Source organism: Panthera leo, chromosome A1 (genome assembly GCF_018350215.1).
Source record: "Panthera leo isolate Ple1 chromosome A1, P.leo_Ple1_pat1.1, whole genome shotgun sequence".
Taxonomy (NCBI): Eukaryota; Metazoa; Chordata; class Mammalia; order Carnivora; family Felidae; genus Panthera; species Panthera leo.
Window position 1 is genome coordinate 129152295 of NC_056679.1, and position 19323 is coordinate 129171617.

Below are 19323 nucleotides of genomic sequence, written 5' to 3' on the forward strand. Positions count from 1 at the left end.
TTTTAATTTTTTTAATGTTTATTTATTTTTGAGACAGACAGAGACAGAGCATGAGCAGGGGAGGGGCAGAGAGAGAGGGAGACACAGAATCTGAAACAGGCTCCAGGCTCTGAGCTGTTAGCACAGAGCCTGACACGGGGCTCGAACTCACGGACCATGAGATCATGACCTGGGCCGAAGTCGGACGCCTAACCGACTGAGCCACCCAGGCCCCCCTCCTGTATAAGTTTTTTTATGAACATAAATTTTCAGTTTCCTTGGGCAAATTCCTAGAGGTGGATTACTGGGTTATGAGGTAATTAAATAATATGTTTCACTTCATGAGAAACTGCTGAGCTAGTTTCCAGAGTGGTTCTATCATTTTGCACCCTTTGAGCATTCCAGTTGCTCCACACTTTACTAGCACTTGGCATTGTCAAGTTCTAAATTTCTTTTTTCTGATTTTATTTTAATAGGTGTATAGTGGTATGGTTTTAATTTATACTTTCCTAATGAGTGATGATGTTGAGCACATTTTCATCTGCAGTTTGCTATTATATTTTATTTCATCTGCAACATCCCATTATACACATTATATGGTTCTGTAGATCGTACTTGATGAAGTGTCTTTCCAAATTTTTTGTCATTTTTATAGGGTCGTTCACTTTCTTGATGAGTTTTGTGAGGACTTTTACATATTCTGGATGCAAATCCTCTGTCAAATGTATGATCTGCACATATTTTCTCTCAGTCTGTGACTTATCTTTTCATTCTCTGAAGAGTATCTTTCGTAGAGGAAAAGGTTTTAATTTTGATGTTTGCTTTCTCAATTTCATCCTTTTTATGGATCTTGCTTTTGATATTGGGTCAACTTTATCTTTGTCTCACCCAAGATCATAAGAGTTTTCTCCCCCTCCTCCAAGTTTTATGGTAAGGCTTTATATTTAGGCCTATGATCTATTTTGAGTTTTTAAAAATTTAATTGAACCAATCCTTTAATGAAGTTTTTGGTATGGATTTAAGTTCACTTTTTTCACAAGAATATCTAATTGTTGCACCAGGTGTTGAAAACGTTTATCTTGGGGCGCCTGGTGGCTCAGTTGGTTGAGCATCCGACTTCGACTCAGGTCACAATCTCGCCGTCCGTGAGTTCGAGCCCCGTGTCGGGCTCTGGGCTGATGGCTCGGAGCCTGGAGCCTGCTTCTGATTCTGTGTCTCCCTCTCTCTCTGCCCCTCCCCCATTCATGCTCTGTCTCTCTCTGTCTCAAAAATAAATAAACGTTAAAAAAATTTTTTTTACAAAAGAAAATGTTTATCTTTTCTCTACTGAATTGACTTTGAACCTCCAATTGACCATATTTGTGTAGGTCTGTTTATGAGCTTTTTAATCTGTACCATTGATCTGTGTGTTTTACCAATTGTGCATTGTCTTGATTACTGTAAGTATAGGAAGTCTCAAAATTAGCTACTATAAGTCTTTCCACTTTGTCCTTCAAAATTGCTTTGGTGATTCAGTATCTGTTCTTGTGTCCATCATGTACACAAACACCTGCTTGGCTTTTGAGTGGGGTTGTGTTGAGTATATAGATCAGTGTGGAGAGAATTGACATCTTAACATTGTTAAGGTTTCTAATCTATGAACATAGTAAACTTTCTGCTTTTTAAGATTAACCTATTTTGTCAATATTTTGCTTTTAGCATAGAGACTCTGCACATGTTTTATAAGATTTATAACTAAGTATCATGGTTTTTTGGGTACTAATACAAATGGTAATTTTTTGGTTAAATTTTTAACTGTAATTTTTCAGTTTTAGCATATAGATTTACAGTTGGTTTGTGTGTGTGTGTGTGTGTGTGTGTGTGTTTTATTTACAGAGAGAGAGAGAGAGAGAGCATGAACAGGGAGAAAGGTAGAACAGTAGAGAGAGTCTCAAGCAGTTGTCATGCTCAGCACAGAGCCCATAGTGGGACTTGATTCCATTCACTGGGATCATGACCTGAGCCAAAATCTTGAGGCAGACACTCAACTGACTGAGCCACCCAGGCACCCCAATTTTTTGGGGGGGTTTGTTTGCTTTTTGCTTTGAATTTGTGTCATGACCTTTGGTAAACTTACTTATTAGTTCTAGGAGCATTTTTGTAGGTCACTTGTCTGCAAATAGAAATTGTTTAATTTTTTTCCTTTCGTATCTATGCAGTTAACTTCCTTTTCTTGCTTTTTTGGGTTTGCTGAAATTTCCAGTGTAATGCTGAACAGGAGATGGAAGAGATACATCTTCCCCTTATTTTGATCTCAGGAAAAATATTCAGTCTTTTGCCATTATGATGTTCGTGTAGCATTTCTTTCACACATGCCTTTATCTGATTATCTTCTTTTCCTATTTTGTTGAGAGGTTTATTTATTATGAAGGAATGTTGAATTTTGTCAGTTGCTTCTTCTGTTGGGAAAAATTACTTTATCTACATCTGTTGGAGATGGTCTTTTTTTTTCCCCTTTGTTAATATAGTGAGTTGTGCTGATTGAATTTTAATGTTAAATCAACCTTGCATTCCTGGGATAAATGATACTTGGTTGTGGTTTATTTTCCTTCTTGTATATTTCTTAATTAGACTTTCTAGTATTTTGTTGAGATGTTTACTTCTGTGTTCATGAGGGATATTCATCTGTAATTGTATTTACTTATATTTTTGTCTGGTTTTGATATCAGAGTAATGCTGGGCTCTTAAAATGAGTTGGAGACCATTCCCTTCTATGTTTTCAGGAAGATATTGTGTAGAATTGGGATTCTTTCTTAAATATATTTGGTATAATTTTCCAAGGAAACCTCTGAACCTACATTATTAAAGACTGAATTGCAGATTTGATTTCTTTAATTTATTACTATTCAGGTTGTTACTTGTTGAGTGATGAACTTTGGTAGTTTGTGAGTTTCGGGGAATTTTTTTTTTATCTAAGTAGTAGAATTCATAGGCATAAAGTTGTTCATAGAATTCCATTATAAGCCTTTAATTTTTTTTTTTTATTTTTTACATTTTACTTGTTTTGGGGGGGGGGCACAAGTGGGGGAGGGGCAGAGAGAGAAAGAGAGAGAGACAGAAGCTGAAGCAGGCTCCATGCTCTGAGCTGTCAGCACAGGGCCCGACATGGGGCTTGAACTCAAGGAACTCTGAGATCATGACTCAAGTTGAAGTCGGATCCTTAACCGACTGAGCTACCAGGTGCCCCTGATTTTATTATTATTTTTTAAAGAAGCAGCTTTTGGTTTCACTGAATTGAGGGGGTGCAGGTTTCAATTTAATTGGTTTCTGATGTTATTTCCTTCCTTATGCTTGCTGGCTTTTGCGTTCTCATTTTCTTAAGGTGGATATTTAGGTTATTGCTTTGGGTGCCTGGGTGGCTCAGTCAGTTGAGCATCAGACTTTGGCTCAGGTCCTCATCTCCCAGTTCATGGGTTCAGGCCCTGCATCGGGCTCTGTGCTGATAGCTCAGAGCCTGGAACCTGCTTCTGATTGTGTGTCTCCCTCTCTCTCTGCCCCTTCCCTGCTTGTGCTCTGTCTCTCTCTCTCTCTCTCTTAAAAATAAACAGAAACAAAATTTTAGATTATTGCTTTGAATCCTTTCTTTTTTCCAGGATAAGTATTTAACCCTGTAAATTTCCCTGTAAACTGTTTTCAGGTATACATCACAAATTTTGATATATTTTATTTGTATTTTCATTCATTACAGAATATTTTTTGAGTTTTCTTGTAACTTCCTCTTTTACTCATGAGTTATTTATAAGTGTTGTTTAGTTCCCAGATATTTGGGAATTTTCCAAATATCTTCCTGTTACTGATTTCTAGTTTAATTCTTTTACATCAGAGAGTATACTTCGTATGATTTCACTTCTTTCAAATTTGTCAAAGTTTGTTTTATGGCATAGAATATGGACTGTCTTGGTAAATGTTCTTTGTGCATTTAAAAAAAGTAATGTTTTGTTTTTCCTATTAATGGTAGGTAGAGTTTGCTATAAATGTCAGTGAGGTTAAATTGGTTGATAGTGTTGGTATTCTTCATCCTTATTAATTTTCTGTCTGCTTGTCTTATTAGTTATTGAAAAAGGAGTGTTAAAGCCTCTAAATATAGTTGTGACTTTGTCTATTTCTCCTTTAAGCTCTGTTGATTTTTGCTTCATGTATTTTGAAGTCTTCATGTTGGGTTTAGCTTACTCATTTAGGATTCTCATTGTTTTTGGAGAACTGACCCTTTTATTCTACATCTCACTTTATCCTTGATGTAACTATTCCTTGTTCTGAAGTCTACTTTGTCTGATATTAATATGGCCCCTTAAGCTTTATTTTGAAAGTTTTACGCAGTATATCTTTTACCATTTAATCTATGTCATTCTATTTAAAGTATCTTTCTTGTACATAGCGTAGAGTTGGGTCTTTTTAATCTGAATTTACCATCTCTTTTAATTTGTATGTTTAGACCATTTACATTTAATGTAATTATTGATGTAGTTGAATTTAAGTCTCTTTATCCTTTCTGTTTTTATTCCTTGTTCCTTCTGCTTTTCTTCCACAGTTTTCTGTATCTATGTCTCATCTTCTGGGACTCCAGTAATACAAATATTACACATTTTTGTTTTCCCACTTGTCTTTAAGGTTTGGTTCATTTTCTTCTGATTTTCTCTGTTCTTCAGATGAGATCATTTCTATTTTCACATTCACTAACTTTTCCCACTGCCGTATCCATCCTGCCATTGATCCTATCTAGTGAATTTTTTATTTCAGATATATTTTTTTTCAGTTCTAAAATTCCCATTTAGTTCTTTTTTATAGTTTGTCTTTTACTCATTTAATAGTGTTTACCTTCTCATGGAGCATAGTTATATAGTTACTGTAAAGTCTCTGATCATTCTCACATATGGTTTATCTTGGTTGTCACTGTTGATTGTTTTTTCCCTTGAGAATTGATCACATTTCCCTGTTTCTTTGTAAGCCAAGTAATTTTGGATCCTGGACGTTTTGAATATTGTGTTGTGAAAATCTGAGTCTTCTTAAAATCCTCTGGAGAATTTGTTTTTGTTTTTGTTTTGTTTTTGTTTTTTAAAGCATACAGTCAACAATCAGGGTAGATTCAGGCCATAAGTTTTGTTTTACCTTCTTTGGATGACATTATCAGTAAAGTTTTCAAAGCCTTGTCTCTGTTGCTTGCGGTCTGTCCAGTACATAGGACTTGGGCCTGTTGGTATATAGTTTTTAGGGGTCTCCCTCTTCAGCTCCTGATTGTGAGGAGGGTCCCCTTTTCCCAGTTCTCTCACCAACTAGATGATATTTTCCTTTTTTGCTGAATGTGCCCTCTACAAAGTTCCCAAAATGGGACTAATTTTCTGCCAACCCAGGAGACAAAAGAGGGGGAAAAAAGTAATATGAAATCAGCCTCACATGGCTTATTTCTTAAAGTTTTATTTCTCCAATCTACTTGTTTATTTACTTTTTAGAGCCCTCAAGGTACTGCTTTTTGTACTTTTGGAGAGAGATAAGCAATAGTGGGTTTATTCCATTTTATTTTTTTAATTTATTTTTATTTTTATTTTTATTTTTTTTTATTTAAAAAAATTTTTTTTAATGTTTATTTATTTTTGAGACAGAGAGAGACAGAGCATGAACAGGGGAGGGTCAGAGAGAGAGGGAGACACAGAATCTGAAACAGGCTCCGGGCTCCGAGCTGTCAGCACAGAGCCCGATGCGGGGCTCAAACCCACGGACCGTGAGATCATGACCTGGGCTGAAGTCGGACGCTCAACCGACTGAGCCACCCAGGCGCCCCGGGTTTATTCCATTTTAACTGATCACATTTTGTTTTTAATTGGCATTTAAAAATATTGGAAAGTAATTTTTAAATACTTCTGGCTTAAATAATAAGTTGTGGCAATTTTAATTTTCTGTGGTAAAAATTGTTTGATATTTAAAATATCAGATTCTATAATTGAAGAAGCTTGCTAATTTTATTAAGTTTTTAATTTTAATTCCAATATAGTCAACATACACTGTTATGTTAGTTTCAGGTGTACAATATAGTGATTCACCAGTTCTGTACATTACTCAGTGCTCATCATAAGTGTACTCTCCAGTCCCCATCACCTGTTTCACCCATATCTCCACCCACCTTCTCTCTGGTAACCATCAGTTTGTTCTTTATAGTTAAGAGTCTTATTTCTTGGTTTCTCTCTCTCTTTCTTCCTTCCTTCCTTCCTTCCTTCCTTCCTTCCTTCCTTCCTTCCTTCCTTCCTTCCTTCCCCTGCTTTTGTTCATTTGTTTTGTTTCTTAAATTTCACATATGAGTGAAATCATACAATATTTGTCTTTCTCTGACTGATTTATTTCACTTAGCATTTATATTCTCCATCTCCATATATGTTGCTGCAAATGGCAAGATTTCATTGTTTTTTTTATGGGTGAATAATATTCCTCGGGTGTGTGTGTGTGTGTGTATACACACATCACATCTTATCCATTTATCTGTTGATGTACATTTGGGAATCTTGTTAATTTTATATGTGAAAGAATGTAAAACATCTCTTTTGGACAAACAAAACAAACAGTGGTTGTTTCTACCTTTATTATTTACTTGGCTAACACAGTTGATTAAAATACACATAGATACATGTACCTTTCTTTTTTTTTAAATGTTTATTTTTGAGAAAGAGAGAGAGAGAGAGAGAGAGAGAGACAACATCAGCAGGGGAGGGGCAGAGAGAGAGGGAGATCCAGAATCCGAAGTAGGCTCCAGGCTCTGAGCTGTCAGCACAGAGCCTGAGCAGGGCTCAAACCCATGGACCAGACTGCGAGATCATGACCTGATCTGAAGTCGGATGCTCAACCAACTGAGCCACCCAGGCGCCCCACACACGTACCTTTAAAAGAAAAAGTATTGTGAATGAGTTTGAAGTACTAGAATCTGTCTTGTTTTGAAATTAGTAAAGTAAAACTTGTAGTTTTAGAACTTCTGAAGTATTTGTTTGAATTAGCTACCTAATTAGCTATTCAAGTTATGAGTTATGCATTCTAAACTCATTATGGCAGGGTGCCTGGGTGGCTCAATAGGTTAAGCATCTGACTCTTGATTTTGGCTCACAGTTTGTTAGATTGAGCCCTGCATCAGGCTCTATGCTAAGAGCCTGATTCTCTCTCTCCCTCTCTCTCTGTGCCTCTCCTGTTCATGTGTGCTCTCTCTCAAAAATAAATAAACTTAAATCATTTGAAAAAATAAATTCGTTATGGTTTTTCCTTTGAAAAACAAGTGAAATTTTGATTAATGTTTAATGATTTCATTCACATAAAGACAAATTTAGTGATTTCATTTATAGTAAGATTAGTTTTTGAAGCGCCTGGGTGGCTCATTCGGTTAAGCCTCTGACTTTGACTCAGGTCATGACCTCACGGCTCGTGGGTTCAAGCCCTGCGTCTAGCTCTGTGCTGATGGCTGGGAGCCTGGAGCCTGCTTCTGATTCTGTGTGTCTCTCTCTCTGCCCCTCCCCTGCTCACACTCTGTGTCGCTCTCAAAAATAAGCAAACATTAAAAAATATATATAATAAGATTAATTTCTGGTGAAATCATTTAGGGGGAAGTATGTTTAAGTGAATTTTATTTTTAAAACATCTGTTGAAATATACATATGCATATCAATTGATATGCATTCTAATTTAAAAACATCATTAAGTTTGGAAAGCTTATAAAACTAGGAAATTATTTATTTGTGTCCATTATAGTACCTTTATGATTTTATTGTAAAAAGGTAAATTTAGAAGTAAATTTAATTTTTGCATGGAAGAAGCATTTAGAGTGCTTTGTTACAGCATCCATATATAAAATCTGTTTGTAGACTAGAGTGGTAAGTTGGACTTTACTTCTTTTTTGTCTTTTTTGTCCAAAATGTGACACAAATAGGAAGGTGATACAATTAGCATTTGAAATATCTTTCATCTTTATATGTAACCATGTTTGGATCTTTGGTTCAAATTTGGGCCTGTTGACCTTCTTTCCATTAAACTCTATATGAGATTTGTGGCTTAGATTAAGGAGAGAATGGAGTTATAAAAATGGCAGACCTAGGTCCATTCTGAAAGGGTTTAAAATGTATCATTAGGTTTTAGAATTGGAAATTTTTATGATATTTGAAATTTACTTCCCTCTCTCCCTTTAAATTAGGTGCTCTGTGGATGTGCATAGTTTTAAACCCCCACTGCAAGTTGGAACAGAAAGCCAGTTGGCTAAAACAGCTGAAAAAGTGGAACAGTGTTGATGTCTGTCCATGGGAAGATGGAAATCATGGCAGTGAATTACCCAACTTAACCAATGCTTTGCCTCAGGGTGCAAATGCTAACCAAGGTGAGTCCACAGTAATATTTTGCTCACTTTATATTCGCTTAATTGTGCATATATGTTTACAGCAGTAATACAGTATACGTGGGAAAATTATTTTGCTCACTAAGAATTCACAATTCAGGGACTTAGTGTTTTGACTGTGATTGTATGTATTTTAATTTTTACCTGATATCTTTGTGTATGCTTTTTCATATTATCAGAATACAAATGAATATTGTACTTTTATGTATTAGAATGTGTTAAAATTCTCTATTAATTATTTAGTTTGAAATAATGTAAAAAATCATGGAATAAGGAGGTAATATATTACCTTGTAAAACAAAATATTGAGAGGCTTGAGAAACTATTTTTATCTCTTTTGGTGCAACCCACTTCATATTTGGGTTGCTGTGTAATTTAATCAGTTAAAATTTGTTAATTTTAAACATAACAAACATTTATGTGACTGGGTTGGAAGGGCATGGGATGCTGTTGGCATTTAGAGTAGGAAAATTCTTTATTATAATGCATTGTGTAGCATACCTGTTCCCACGTACTGTAAGCTGATAGTGCCTTCCAGTCTTTGGAACAACTAAGAGATGCTTCCAGACATTTCCAGATGTCCTCTTAAGGACCTGTGTCTTTCATTTCTATGCTCTTTTTTTCAGCTTCTCCCTTTCTATTGGATCTACCCATTTAGCTCAAGTTCCTCTCATCTTCAAAAAACAAAAACAAAAACCAAAAAACAACTCTTTCCTTGGCCCCACTTTCTCTTCCAGCTACTACACAATTTTCTCCTCTCTTTCAGAACCACGTCCTTACAGAAGTTAAGTCTTAACAAATAAAAATTTCATTCACTTATTCCTGTAACTATTTTTGTGTGATTTTGTGTCCCTGCTGCCTCTTTTGGTGGGGGAGATGTCTGGGGGATTTGACAGACTATGACCAATGTAAAGTGGGAGTTAAATGACATTGGAAGGATCCAGAATCCACATTGTCTTTCTGTATGTGCTGGCCCCATATGGAGTTGGTACTACTGAAAGAGCTGGCCATTGTGTCCAGTGTGAATGTTACTATAGTGTTTTCAGTATCTACAGAGAAAGAAAATAAGGTCTTTTACTCCATAGGGACTTGTCTTACCAAAAAGAAGTTTTAAGGTGTACTTGGCTGGCTCAGTTGGTAGAACATGTGACTCTTGATCTCAGGGTTGTAAGTTTGAGCCCCATGCTGGTTGTGGAGATTGCTTTAAAATAAAATCTTTTGAAAAAGGAAGTTTTAGGACTTGGAAGAGATGCTTGTCTGCCTCAGCTTTGTCTAGAAATATTTATTTGCTTTGGGAATTCAGTATTTGAAATCTGTCATATTTTATTGCCCATGATTATGTTAATTCATAACTTCAGAGAAAATAAGTACATCCCAGTTTCTTTTCTAGAAGCATAGAATTTTCAGGTTTACAATTTAGTTTTATTTTCTTCCATTTCTAGGAAACGGTATACCTATATCTATATAGGTAAATTACTTTAATCTCCTTTTACTTAACTGTTTGTTTCTCTTTGTTTCACTTCCCACCTGCTTTTTGGGACTGCCATCCTAACATTTTACAGTTTGCATTTTACTTTACATTTGGTTACTTTCCCTTTGATTAAACATAAATATTCCATAGGCTTTAGAAAGCCTTTAAGAAGTGGTCCAGCCTCCAGATGAAACCGCTCATTTCCTTTATGGTTTGGTCCTGGGATATGAAGTTAGAATCTAGTTTCTAAGGGTAATATTTCTCGGGCCTAAAGGTAAAGGCACCATAGTTTCTGTTTTTAGCAGAATATCCGCATCCTGCGAGAGGCTGTCAGAAGAGACATCTCTACAGAGGGACTCTGATGTTCAGCCTGCAGTAGTGCTGGGAGTGCTGAGCAGGCTTGGTTGGGGAAAGCCAGCAGAGCCCAGCCGCCATGCCTCTGCAGCTGGGCGGAGTGTGTGCATGACACAGACCACGAGCAGAATTGAATGTGCTGGCAGATTGGAGTGAATGTGAAGGGTGAATCAGGCCTGGTCTTCGCTAAGATTATTTGTTAGAATTAATTAACAACAACAGTATTAAAATCCGCACTGTTTGAAAGAGTAGTTTTTGTTTTTTTTTTTAATATACCAGAATTGTAGCCAGTTTTTTTATTTTAATTTTTTGATAAATGAGCTAATGGTTTCCTCTTTTACTTTTCTGAATTTCCCAAGTTTTCTTTAATTGGCATGTATTGATATTACATATGCTTTATTAACAACTTTTTACAAATTTGTGTATTTATCATTTTGAAAATTTGGCAAATGTAATCTGTTTCTTTTTTCCATCTTGTTGCAAAAATAAAAAAAAAAACTACATGGGGCACCTGGGTGGCTTAGTCAGTTGGGCGCCCGACTTCGGCTTAGGTCCTGATCTCACAGTTGGTGGGTTCAAGCCCCACGTCGGGCTCTGTGCTGACAGCTCAGAGCCTGGAGCCTGCTTCAGATTCCATGTCTCCTGGTCTCTCTGCCCCTCCCATGCTCATGCTCTGTCTTGCTCTGTCTCTCAATAATAAATAACGTTAAAAAAATTTTTTTTAATAAAAACAGAACTACAGATATTATGATAAAAATTGACCATAATTTTGATATTAATGAAACTAACTTTTTATCTTTGTAGCCATTGTCTTTGTACATAATCTTTATTTTATTTCCCAGGTTGTTACAGACAATGTTATATCTTACATTTTGATTTAGTTATTATTTCATTAGTATTTAGCCTTTTTTGTTAGAATTGGTTTTATTAGTCTTTTATAGCTAACCACCGTTGGAAGTGTGGTGCATTCCTATACCTTTCGCTTTGCTCATAGGATCACAAACATGTGAAAAGTTAAGATTTTTGCTTTATTTATTTTTTATCTTATTTATTGTAAATGTTCCTCTTTGAGAGAGTGAGTGGGGGAGGGTCAAAGAGATGGGGGGAACAGAGGATCCTCCAAAGCAGGCTCTGCGCTAACAGTTTGATGCGGGGCTCAAACTCACGAATTGTGAGGCCATGACCTGAGCCGAAGTCTGATGCTTAGGTGACTGAGCCACCCAAACCCCCTGAGATTTCTGCTTTTTTTAAAAAATGGAATCATACTCTAAAACTTACTTTTCTTGAGTGATACCACAGTGAGCCAAATTGACAAGTAGAACTCTTAATTCTTTTAATATATGCATTATACTAAATTGCTTTTTTAAAGGCTTGATTCAGTTTTCAATTCTCTTTCTGTGATTTGAGCTAAATAAGTGTAATGACAGAGCCACTTAAAATGTGTAAAATTTGGACTTTGGAATATTTACCCAGTTGACACTGGGTGAGAGGTCACGGAACCAGTTTTTTGTTGGGTAGGGATATCTTTACTCTGCTCAACACAAGGCCCCAGTAGGTTCAAAGGGCCTTAAATGTAGGGCCCACTCTTCCTCTTTGCAAGGTGTTCATCTGCCCACTGGGCAGGGCCGTGACAGATACGTCACTATTTATGCCTCGCGTATTCAGTCATCATACATTTTGATATGTCTCCCATTTAAATACAGATATCTAAGTTGACCTGAAACCAAGCTGAAGGTTTGATAAAACTGAAGGTCTCTCTTGTGAAGACCTCGCTGAAGCCTGTCACAACAGCTGAAATAGCTGAGTTTGGAGTGTGGATATTTATGTTTTAATCTTGATGGCCATTGCCTGGCTGTGTGACCTTGGCAAGTCACTTTAATCTCTCAGTTTTCAGTTCCATCAGCAGAATAGGGGAGTTGCACCAGATGAGTTTTCAGAGTGCTTCTCAATTCGGTTGTGTTTTGGTTTTTATGATTCCCTTTACATCTTTGCGGAGCCACAGCTCCAGTTTGCTTCTCATTTAGTTAAGCTTCAGTACAGTGAGGGGTGATACTTGAGCTAAGTAAAATCTATATAGGAATAGTTTGTTTTTCTGATTATCACTTGAGGCTTGCTAAGGTTTGTGCCACAGTTGAAGGTAAGTCTGGAGTGGGGACCCGAGGTGTGGGATTGCAGTTGCAGAATTGGAACCATGTCATCCAGAGGGACTGAATAATCCCAGGATTTAGGATGAGAATATTCTTTATTCCCCAAACATTTCTTTTCTCCGTCAGGTCCTGAAACTTGAACCCTCTTCGGAGTGTATGCTTCTGCTCTTTTGTGATGCCCCGGCATACACTATGCTGGGGACATCACACCAGTCATGGAACCTGCACAGGAGTCAGGAGGCAGCCTGTAGGGGCAAGGTAAGTGCGCTGGTTTGTTTTGTAGCTATGTTGTGTGGCTTTGTGAAATGTTAACTATATGCATTTATGCCCTTTGGGATATAAAGTGGCATTTAATAAGCATTATATCCCAAGAAGCATAATAGTTTTAATTGTGCAAAACCGCACAATATAGTTAAAAAATACAACCAAAAGCACAACCCTTATGCATATCTTTTAAAGGCTGATTGCATCTTCCTGAAAGGTTCCATGGCTGGTGTCGCATCTCTTGCATAGTGTTTGTGAGAGCTGTTGATCCCATCAGGGCAGCCCACCACAGCACCTCAGAAGTGGGGAGCAGTGAGTTTTCATGTGACTTTTGTGCCGAGTGCCTCCTTTGAGTGTATTTGGCATGGAAACTAGACTTGACCCTTCTTTTTGCAGGATGCCTTTAACCTTAGCTTTGATGGCTGCAGAGTGTTTGTGTTTGATAAAACAAGTGAGTGGATGGTGGCTCTTTGGGCTGACTTGCCTCCTAGTACTTAGGACACGAGAGTATTCACCCTTCATCTTTCTGCTTAGGGGGTGCAGGACAGTGTGTGTGGGTGTGTTCATGAACATCTGGCCACAGAATGGTATGACTGATTTATTCACATGTGAATAATAGCTGACACGGCTTTCTGAATTGTGGAAAAAACAGATTCATCGAACAGGCCACATCGGACAGTGTTCACCCGAGCCATCGAGGCATGCGATCTCCACTGGCAGGATAGCCACTTGCAGCACATTATCAGCAGTGACCTATACACCAACTACTGTTACCATGACGACACTGAAAACTCCCTCTTTGACTCCCGAGGGTGGCCCCTCTGGCATGGTAAGTGGCCAAACCGGAAAGACATTTCCATGACTTACTTCTTTGTTTCGTTTCTATAGCATTATTGGAGTGGGAGGTGGAGAGTTGAGGGATTCAATGGGAGACGGATGAATGCTTGGCAGGAGGAGCTGAGTTTTGCATTCAAATCCAAGTTCAGAAATGGCTTCTTACGTCTTTTTAATAGTATTTTGGGGAAAAACATCATACTATTTACATGCTATTTTTGTACATATATCTGACGATGACAACTTTGTCCCCTTAACTTTCTGTTTTAGAACATGTTCCTACAGCTTGTGCAAGAGTGGACGCATTACGTTCTCATGGGTACCCCAGAGAAGCCCTGAGACTAGCAATAGCTATTGTTAACACGTTAAGAAGACAGCAACAGAAACAGTTGGAAATGTTCCGGACTCAGAAAAAAGGTGAATGTGAAGGAGTTTGTTTCCAATGGAATGGGATTCTTGGTGATGACATCACTGGATTTTGTCGTCTTTTGGGGAGAGATGGCTTTTGAAATTAGGAGATGGCTTTACTCACCACTCATTTGGAATATGTAATAGCTGATCTGTGAGAAATTTGAGGCATGTTTTGTCTTGGTTAAATGTTGTAAGAAATAGGATTTTTAAAAACATTTCTTAGGTTAGTTAATTTTTTTAAGGGGATAATTTTGTTGTTGTTCAAGTAGTTATTTAGTGTGTCTGAATTATCAAAAATGCCAGTGAGCCAATAGCTTATTTTGTGAAAGTGCATTCTAATTCTAACAGTAAGGGGTCTGGGGGCACACTGTCCATGTTTGAATCCTAGCATTGGGTCCCAGCTAGGAGACCTTAGGCAGTAGATTCCTCATCTGTGGATGGAGCTCAGTAGAGGATCTATTTATTAGAGTTGTTGAGAAAATTAAATAAGTTAATTGCTACAAAGCTCTTAAAACAGAACCTGGCATAATATGTAAGTACTTTAAAACTTCTTAGCTGTAACAGTTTTTGTGTCGGGACATGGTATTTGTTTAAAGTGATCAGATTTGATTTTTCAAATTCTGTAAATAACATCTGATGAGCTGCCAACTGACAGGACACATTTAACTTCTCTTTATCTTAATTTACTATTAATCTTTTAAGTAAGTACTGCTGAGTAACAGTAATTTCAGAGAGTTATACTCAGAAGGCCCTGATCAGAAAAAGAAATACATATGGTTTTTCTGATTAATTAATGCACTTCTTGTTCCTTCCATAGGTTATAAATTTTTTTATGTTGCTTTGATTAGGTTTGTTTTTTCACTGTGGAGTTTTATTTCTTATTCAGACATACTTTTAGTTGCTAGGGGTTTTTTTTGAGTTATGTTTTTGTTTTTAATCCTTCTATGATTATACACACACCAAGGATACAGCTAAAATTTATCACAAGTTGTTGTAATAGGCTGAAAGTTGGAATGAGTATTTGTTGTAACTTTTAATACCCTCTATATCAGAATTATTATAGATATTAATTAACATTATTATTTATATGATGAAAGAAAATTTCAGAGTTAAAATTGTAACCAAAGAAAGGGGAGCTCAAATGAAATTGGAAGGTAATATCCCTGGCTATCATTATTTTGTTCATTTCTTCATGTTCTTCATAACATAACTGGTTACCAGATGTGTTTACAAAACATACTATTTAGATTTTTTAAAAATTTTTCTGAAATCCCTCTTCCCCTAAACACAATCTATAGCCAAAAGTAGCCACAGTCTATAGCTACTTCTGAAAAGTATAAAGGATAATAATATTCAAGCTAAGAGAAGTGAGGCACTTTTTGTACTGCAGAAATAAAGCTAGGTCATGATGATTATCAGATTAAAAAAATCATAAACTTTTCTTAGAAATGTTGTTTTTAGGGCCACATGGATGGCTCAGTTGGTTAAGCGTTCAACTCTTGATTTTATTTTAGGTCATGATCTGTTCAGTTCAGGTCATGATCTCCACATCGGGTTCTGTGCTGACAGCATGGAGCCTGCCTAGGAATCAATCTCTCTCTCTCTCTCTCTCTCTCTCAATAAACCATCTTAAAAAAATGTTTTAAACACTCATTTAATAAGAGTGTTGCAATATCTGGGGCATCTTGATGGCTTAGTCGGTTGAGCGTCCATCTCTTGATTTTGGCTCAGGACATGATCCCAGGTCGTTGTGGGATCCAGCCCTGCACCGGACTCCATGCTGAGCATGGAGCCTGCTTAGGATTCTCTCTCTTTCTCTCTCTGCTCCTCTCCCCCACTCATATACTCTCTTTCTCTCTAAAAATAAAAAATAAAGATTTTTAAAATGTTGGATTATCTAAGAAACGGAAAGTGTAAAAAATGTTAGTTTGTATAGGTAAATTAGAATATATGTTAAGTTAGACTCCTTTAATTTGTCTTTGAGACTATTCTTAGACCCATTTCTCTTTTATCTTGTGAGCAATGATAACTTATTTCAGACTATTCTTAATTATTACTGTGATTGCATTTCTATACCTATATCTTTTCTACTTTTTTATTGGTTCATATTAAAAGAATAGGTTTTCCACAGCTGTTACAATTCCAAACTGCCATGACAGCTATTTGTTATGTGATCAAGATTAGTATATATATATACACCTTGTACATTTTCAATACCGTTTGGCATAATATGTCAGCTTTTTGTTGTTAATTGAGGTATAATTCACATAGAACAAATTAGTTCAGGTGGACAACATAATGATTCGATATTTATGTATTTTGAAATGATCACATTTCATTTCATTTATATTTATTTTTGAAGGAGAGAAATATAGTGTGAGTGGGTAAGGGGCAGAGAGAGAGGGAGACACAGAATCCAAAGCAGGCTCCAGGCTCTGAGCTATCAGCACAGAGCCTGACTTAGGGCTCGAACTAACGAGCCATGAGATCATGACCTGAGCTGAAGTTGGATGCTTAACCAACTGAGCCACCCACGCACCCTGACAAAATTTTTTTATGATGAGAACTTTTAAGAATTACTTTCAAATATGCAGTACAGTATTATTAATACATTTTTAAATGTTTATTTATTTATTTTTGAGAGAAAATGAGCAGGGGAAGGGCAGAGAGAGATGGAGATAGAGGTTCCCAAGCAGGCTCAGCACTGTCAGCGCAGAGCCTCACTCAGGGCTAGAACTCAGGAACCCCGAAATCAAGAGTCGGAGGCTTAACTGACTGAGCCACCCAGGTGCCCCTGCAGTACAGTATTATTAACTGTAGTTGTCCTGCTGCACATTATATCACTATGACTTGTTCATTTTATAAACGGAAATTTGCACCTTTTGGCCCCATTCACCCATTTCACCCACACCCACCCCTGCCTCTAGCAACTAACAGTCTTTTCTCTGTATCTAGAAGCTTGGGGTTTTTTTTTAGATTCCACTTATAAGTGAGATCATACAGTATTTGTCTTTCTCTGTCTGACTTATTTCACTTTGCTTCTTGATTTTGAAAAAAAAAATGACACTCCTTTTTTTGTTTATTTCTCTCTTTTCTCTTTTTTCACTAATGTTTGTGTGGAAAGAAATAAGAGGAAATACTTTATAAAATTTTATGTCGTTTCCATCACTTGATAATAGATTTATTTGTGTAAGTACCACACCTCCTTTCACCATATATCACCCCCCCATAAAACATATATATTTTGTTGTTCCAAGAGTAAACTCCTCTTTCTTTTTTCATACTGATTATGTATATGAAAGACAGTGACAGAAACTAAAGGGAAAGACCCCTCCAAGGAATATAAGACTCAACTTCTATAAATTTTCATATATTGTGCCAAGCCATGGTTTATTTTTTATGTACTGATAGTTGATGGTCTAAAACCAGAAGACTTCTAAAGGACTGTTGGATCCATGAAATGGTTCTTCAGTTATTTACAAAAAGTCAGCTTTTTTCTTGGATATTTTATCTTGTATATAGATTTCATTATATTTTCCTTTAAGAAGGAGCTACTCTTATTTATTACTTTAGTAAACACTTGGATGTAAAATATTGCATATTTTACAACAAAGAACATATCTTAGAATATTCACAGCTTTTTTCTCAGGACTGTAATTTAACATAAGAACTTGAAAGTGCTACCATTCTGTTGAAAAAATGCAAAGGATATGTTTCATCTAAATTATGTTATCTTCTGCTGTAGTTCCCCTTTGTGGCAAAGATCTTCTCTTTAGTGGCTTACAGATCCATGATAATGAGGACTTTCATAGGTGCTAGGGTAGTAATTAAATGATACCCATAGAGAAGTCCCAAGTCGGACCCAGGTTACCACTGCCATCTAGTCTCCCGTGTAGGTGACCCAGTGAACATTGACTTTGATGTATCTTCTTAATATAGTTATCCAGTATAATTCCAGGGAGACTTCTTAGTCTTCTCTAATGCCACTCTTGGGGAAGTAGGTGTTCCTCACTTCTCGGTAAAAATTTGCAACTCATTTTTCCTCATATAACATAATTTAATAGTATAAGTGGGAATGTTAACCCAGTACCTTGGGCACACAGGCCTGTCCTCGAAAGTTGGCACCATTTATATGGATTTACAGATAAACTTTGAGAACACCAAATTGTTCACATGTTGGGGATTATGTGTACGATCGTTTTTTTAATTAAAGAAGAATTGCCAGTGGAATTCAGGACTAATTTGTTAGGATGCCACTATTAAAAGCATCTCTTCCTCTACTTGTCTCCATCCCTCAATTTTCTTTTCTTATACAGAGCTACCCCATAAAAGCCTCACCTTGATAACCAATCTGGAGGGCTGGGTTGGACACCCCCTGGACCCTGTGGGCACTCTTTTTAGCAGCCTTATGGAAGCTTGCCGAATTGATGATGAAAGCTTCTCTGGGTTCTCCGATTTTACAGGTAACACTGTTGGCATTGTCTCCTGTGCTTTTTTTCCCCTAAACCTTGAGTGGCATTGGTCAGTGTTTCTTGTCACAGTTGGTTTTGTGAATCTGTACAGTTAGTAGTACTTTCGGTTAACAAGGGAGCAAGGAAATGGGCATTCCCATGGTTTTATGGAAAACTTAACACGCTGAGAAAAATCTTCGAATCCACAGTTGGGCGCATGTGTTAAAGAACCTTAGAAATACTTATTTTCTTCTGGCTAGTGATTCTGCATCTAAGAATTTATCTGCATTTATGACTATTTTCCAGCGTTAAGATTTAAGATAAAGATGTATATCCTAGCATTGGGAACTAGAAATTTGGTTACTTTTTAAATTTGTTTTTGCCTTAGAAGTTACTTGTGACTTAAATGGGTTGTAGTCTACTTTAAGAGGATTATCTAATGTCACTAAAAGTGTTTTACATCACACATTATTTTATTTTATTAAGTTCATTTATTTATTTTGAGACAGAGGGCAAGTGGGGGAGGGGTGCAGAGAGAGAGAGAGAGGGAGACAGACAGACAGAGGATCCCAAGTGGGCTCTGTGCTGACAGCAAGAGAGCCCACGCGGGGCTTGAACTCTCAGACCATAAGATCATGACATGAGCCGAAGTCAGACACTTACCCAACTGAGCCACCCAGGCTCCCCTACATCACACATTCCTTTAAAGCATGTTTTGAGATTTCTCTCTGGCCTCTTGAAACTTAAGAATCAGCGTTAAAATAACTGCCTGTGGGCTGTGGACAGAGGTGGGGCAGGGAGGGAGTACTGTCCCTTTTCTGCTCTCATGAATGGGTGAACACAGAGGATTAATAATGTTGTCCCTCCACAATTTCCCCTGTGGTGTTTGCCTTCATGGATTATGGGTGCCCCAGACTCTGTCAGGACGGTGAAAGCTATGACTCTGAATTCATTTTCCTTGGGGGTCTGATGGTTGAAGCTGGTTAAAATTTCTCATAGAAGTGCTTCAGCAGAGAT

General features: G+C 37.1%; 1 protein-coding gene across 19 annotated transcripts in view; it reads left to right on the top strand.

Moving 5' to 3' along the window:
* The window catches only part of ZSWIM6 (zinc finger SWIM-type containing 6), a 196585-nt gene that overhangs the window by 161853 nt on the left and 15409 nt on the right, over window positions 1-19323 (top strand). For all 19 annotated transcript variants that reach the window (XM_042939798.1, XM_042939940.1, XM_042939829.1 and 16 more), the window contains 4 exons: window positions 8177-8356; window positions 13263-13439; window positions 13715-13861; window positions 18172-18318. In XM_042939798.1, coding sequence (XP_042795732.1) covers window positions 8177-8356; window positions 13263-13439; window positions 13715-13861; window positions 18172-18318 — 651 coding nt within the window. The remainder of the gene's footprint in view (window positions 1-8176; window positions 8357-13262; window positions 13440-13714; window positions 13862-18171; window positions 18319-19323) is intronic.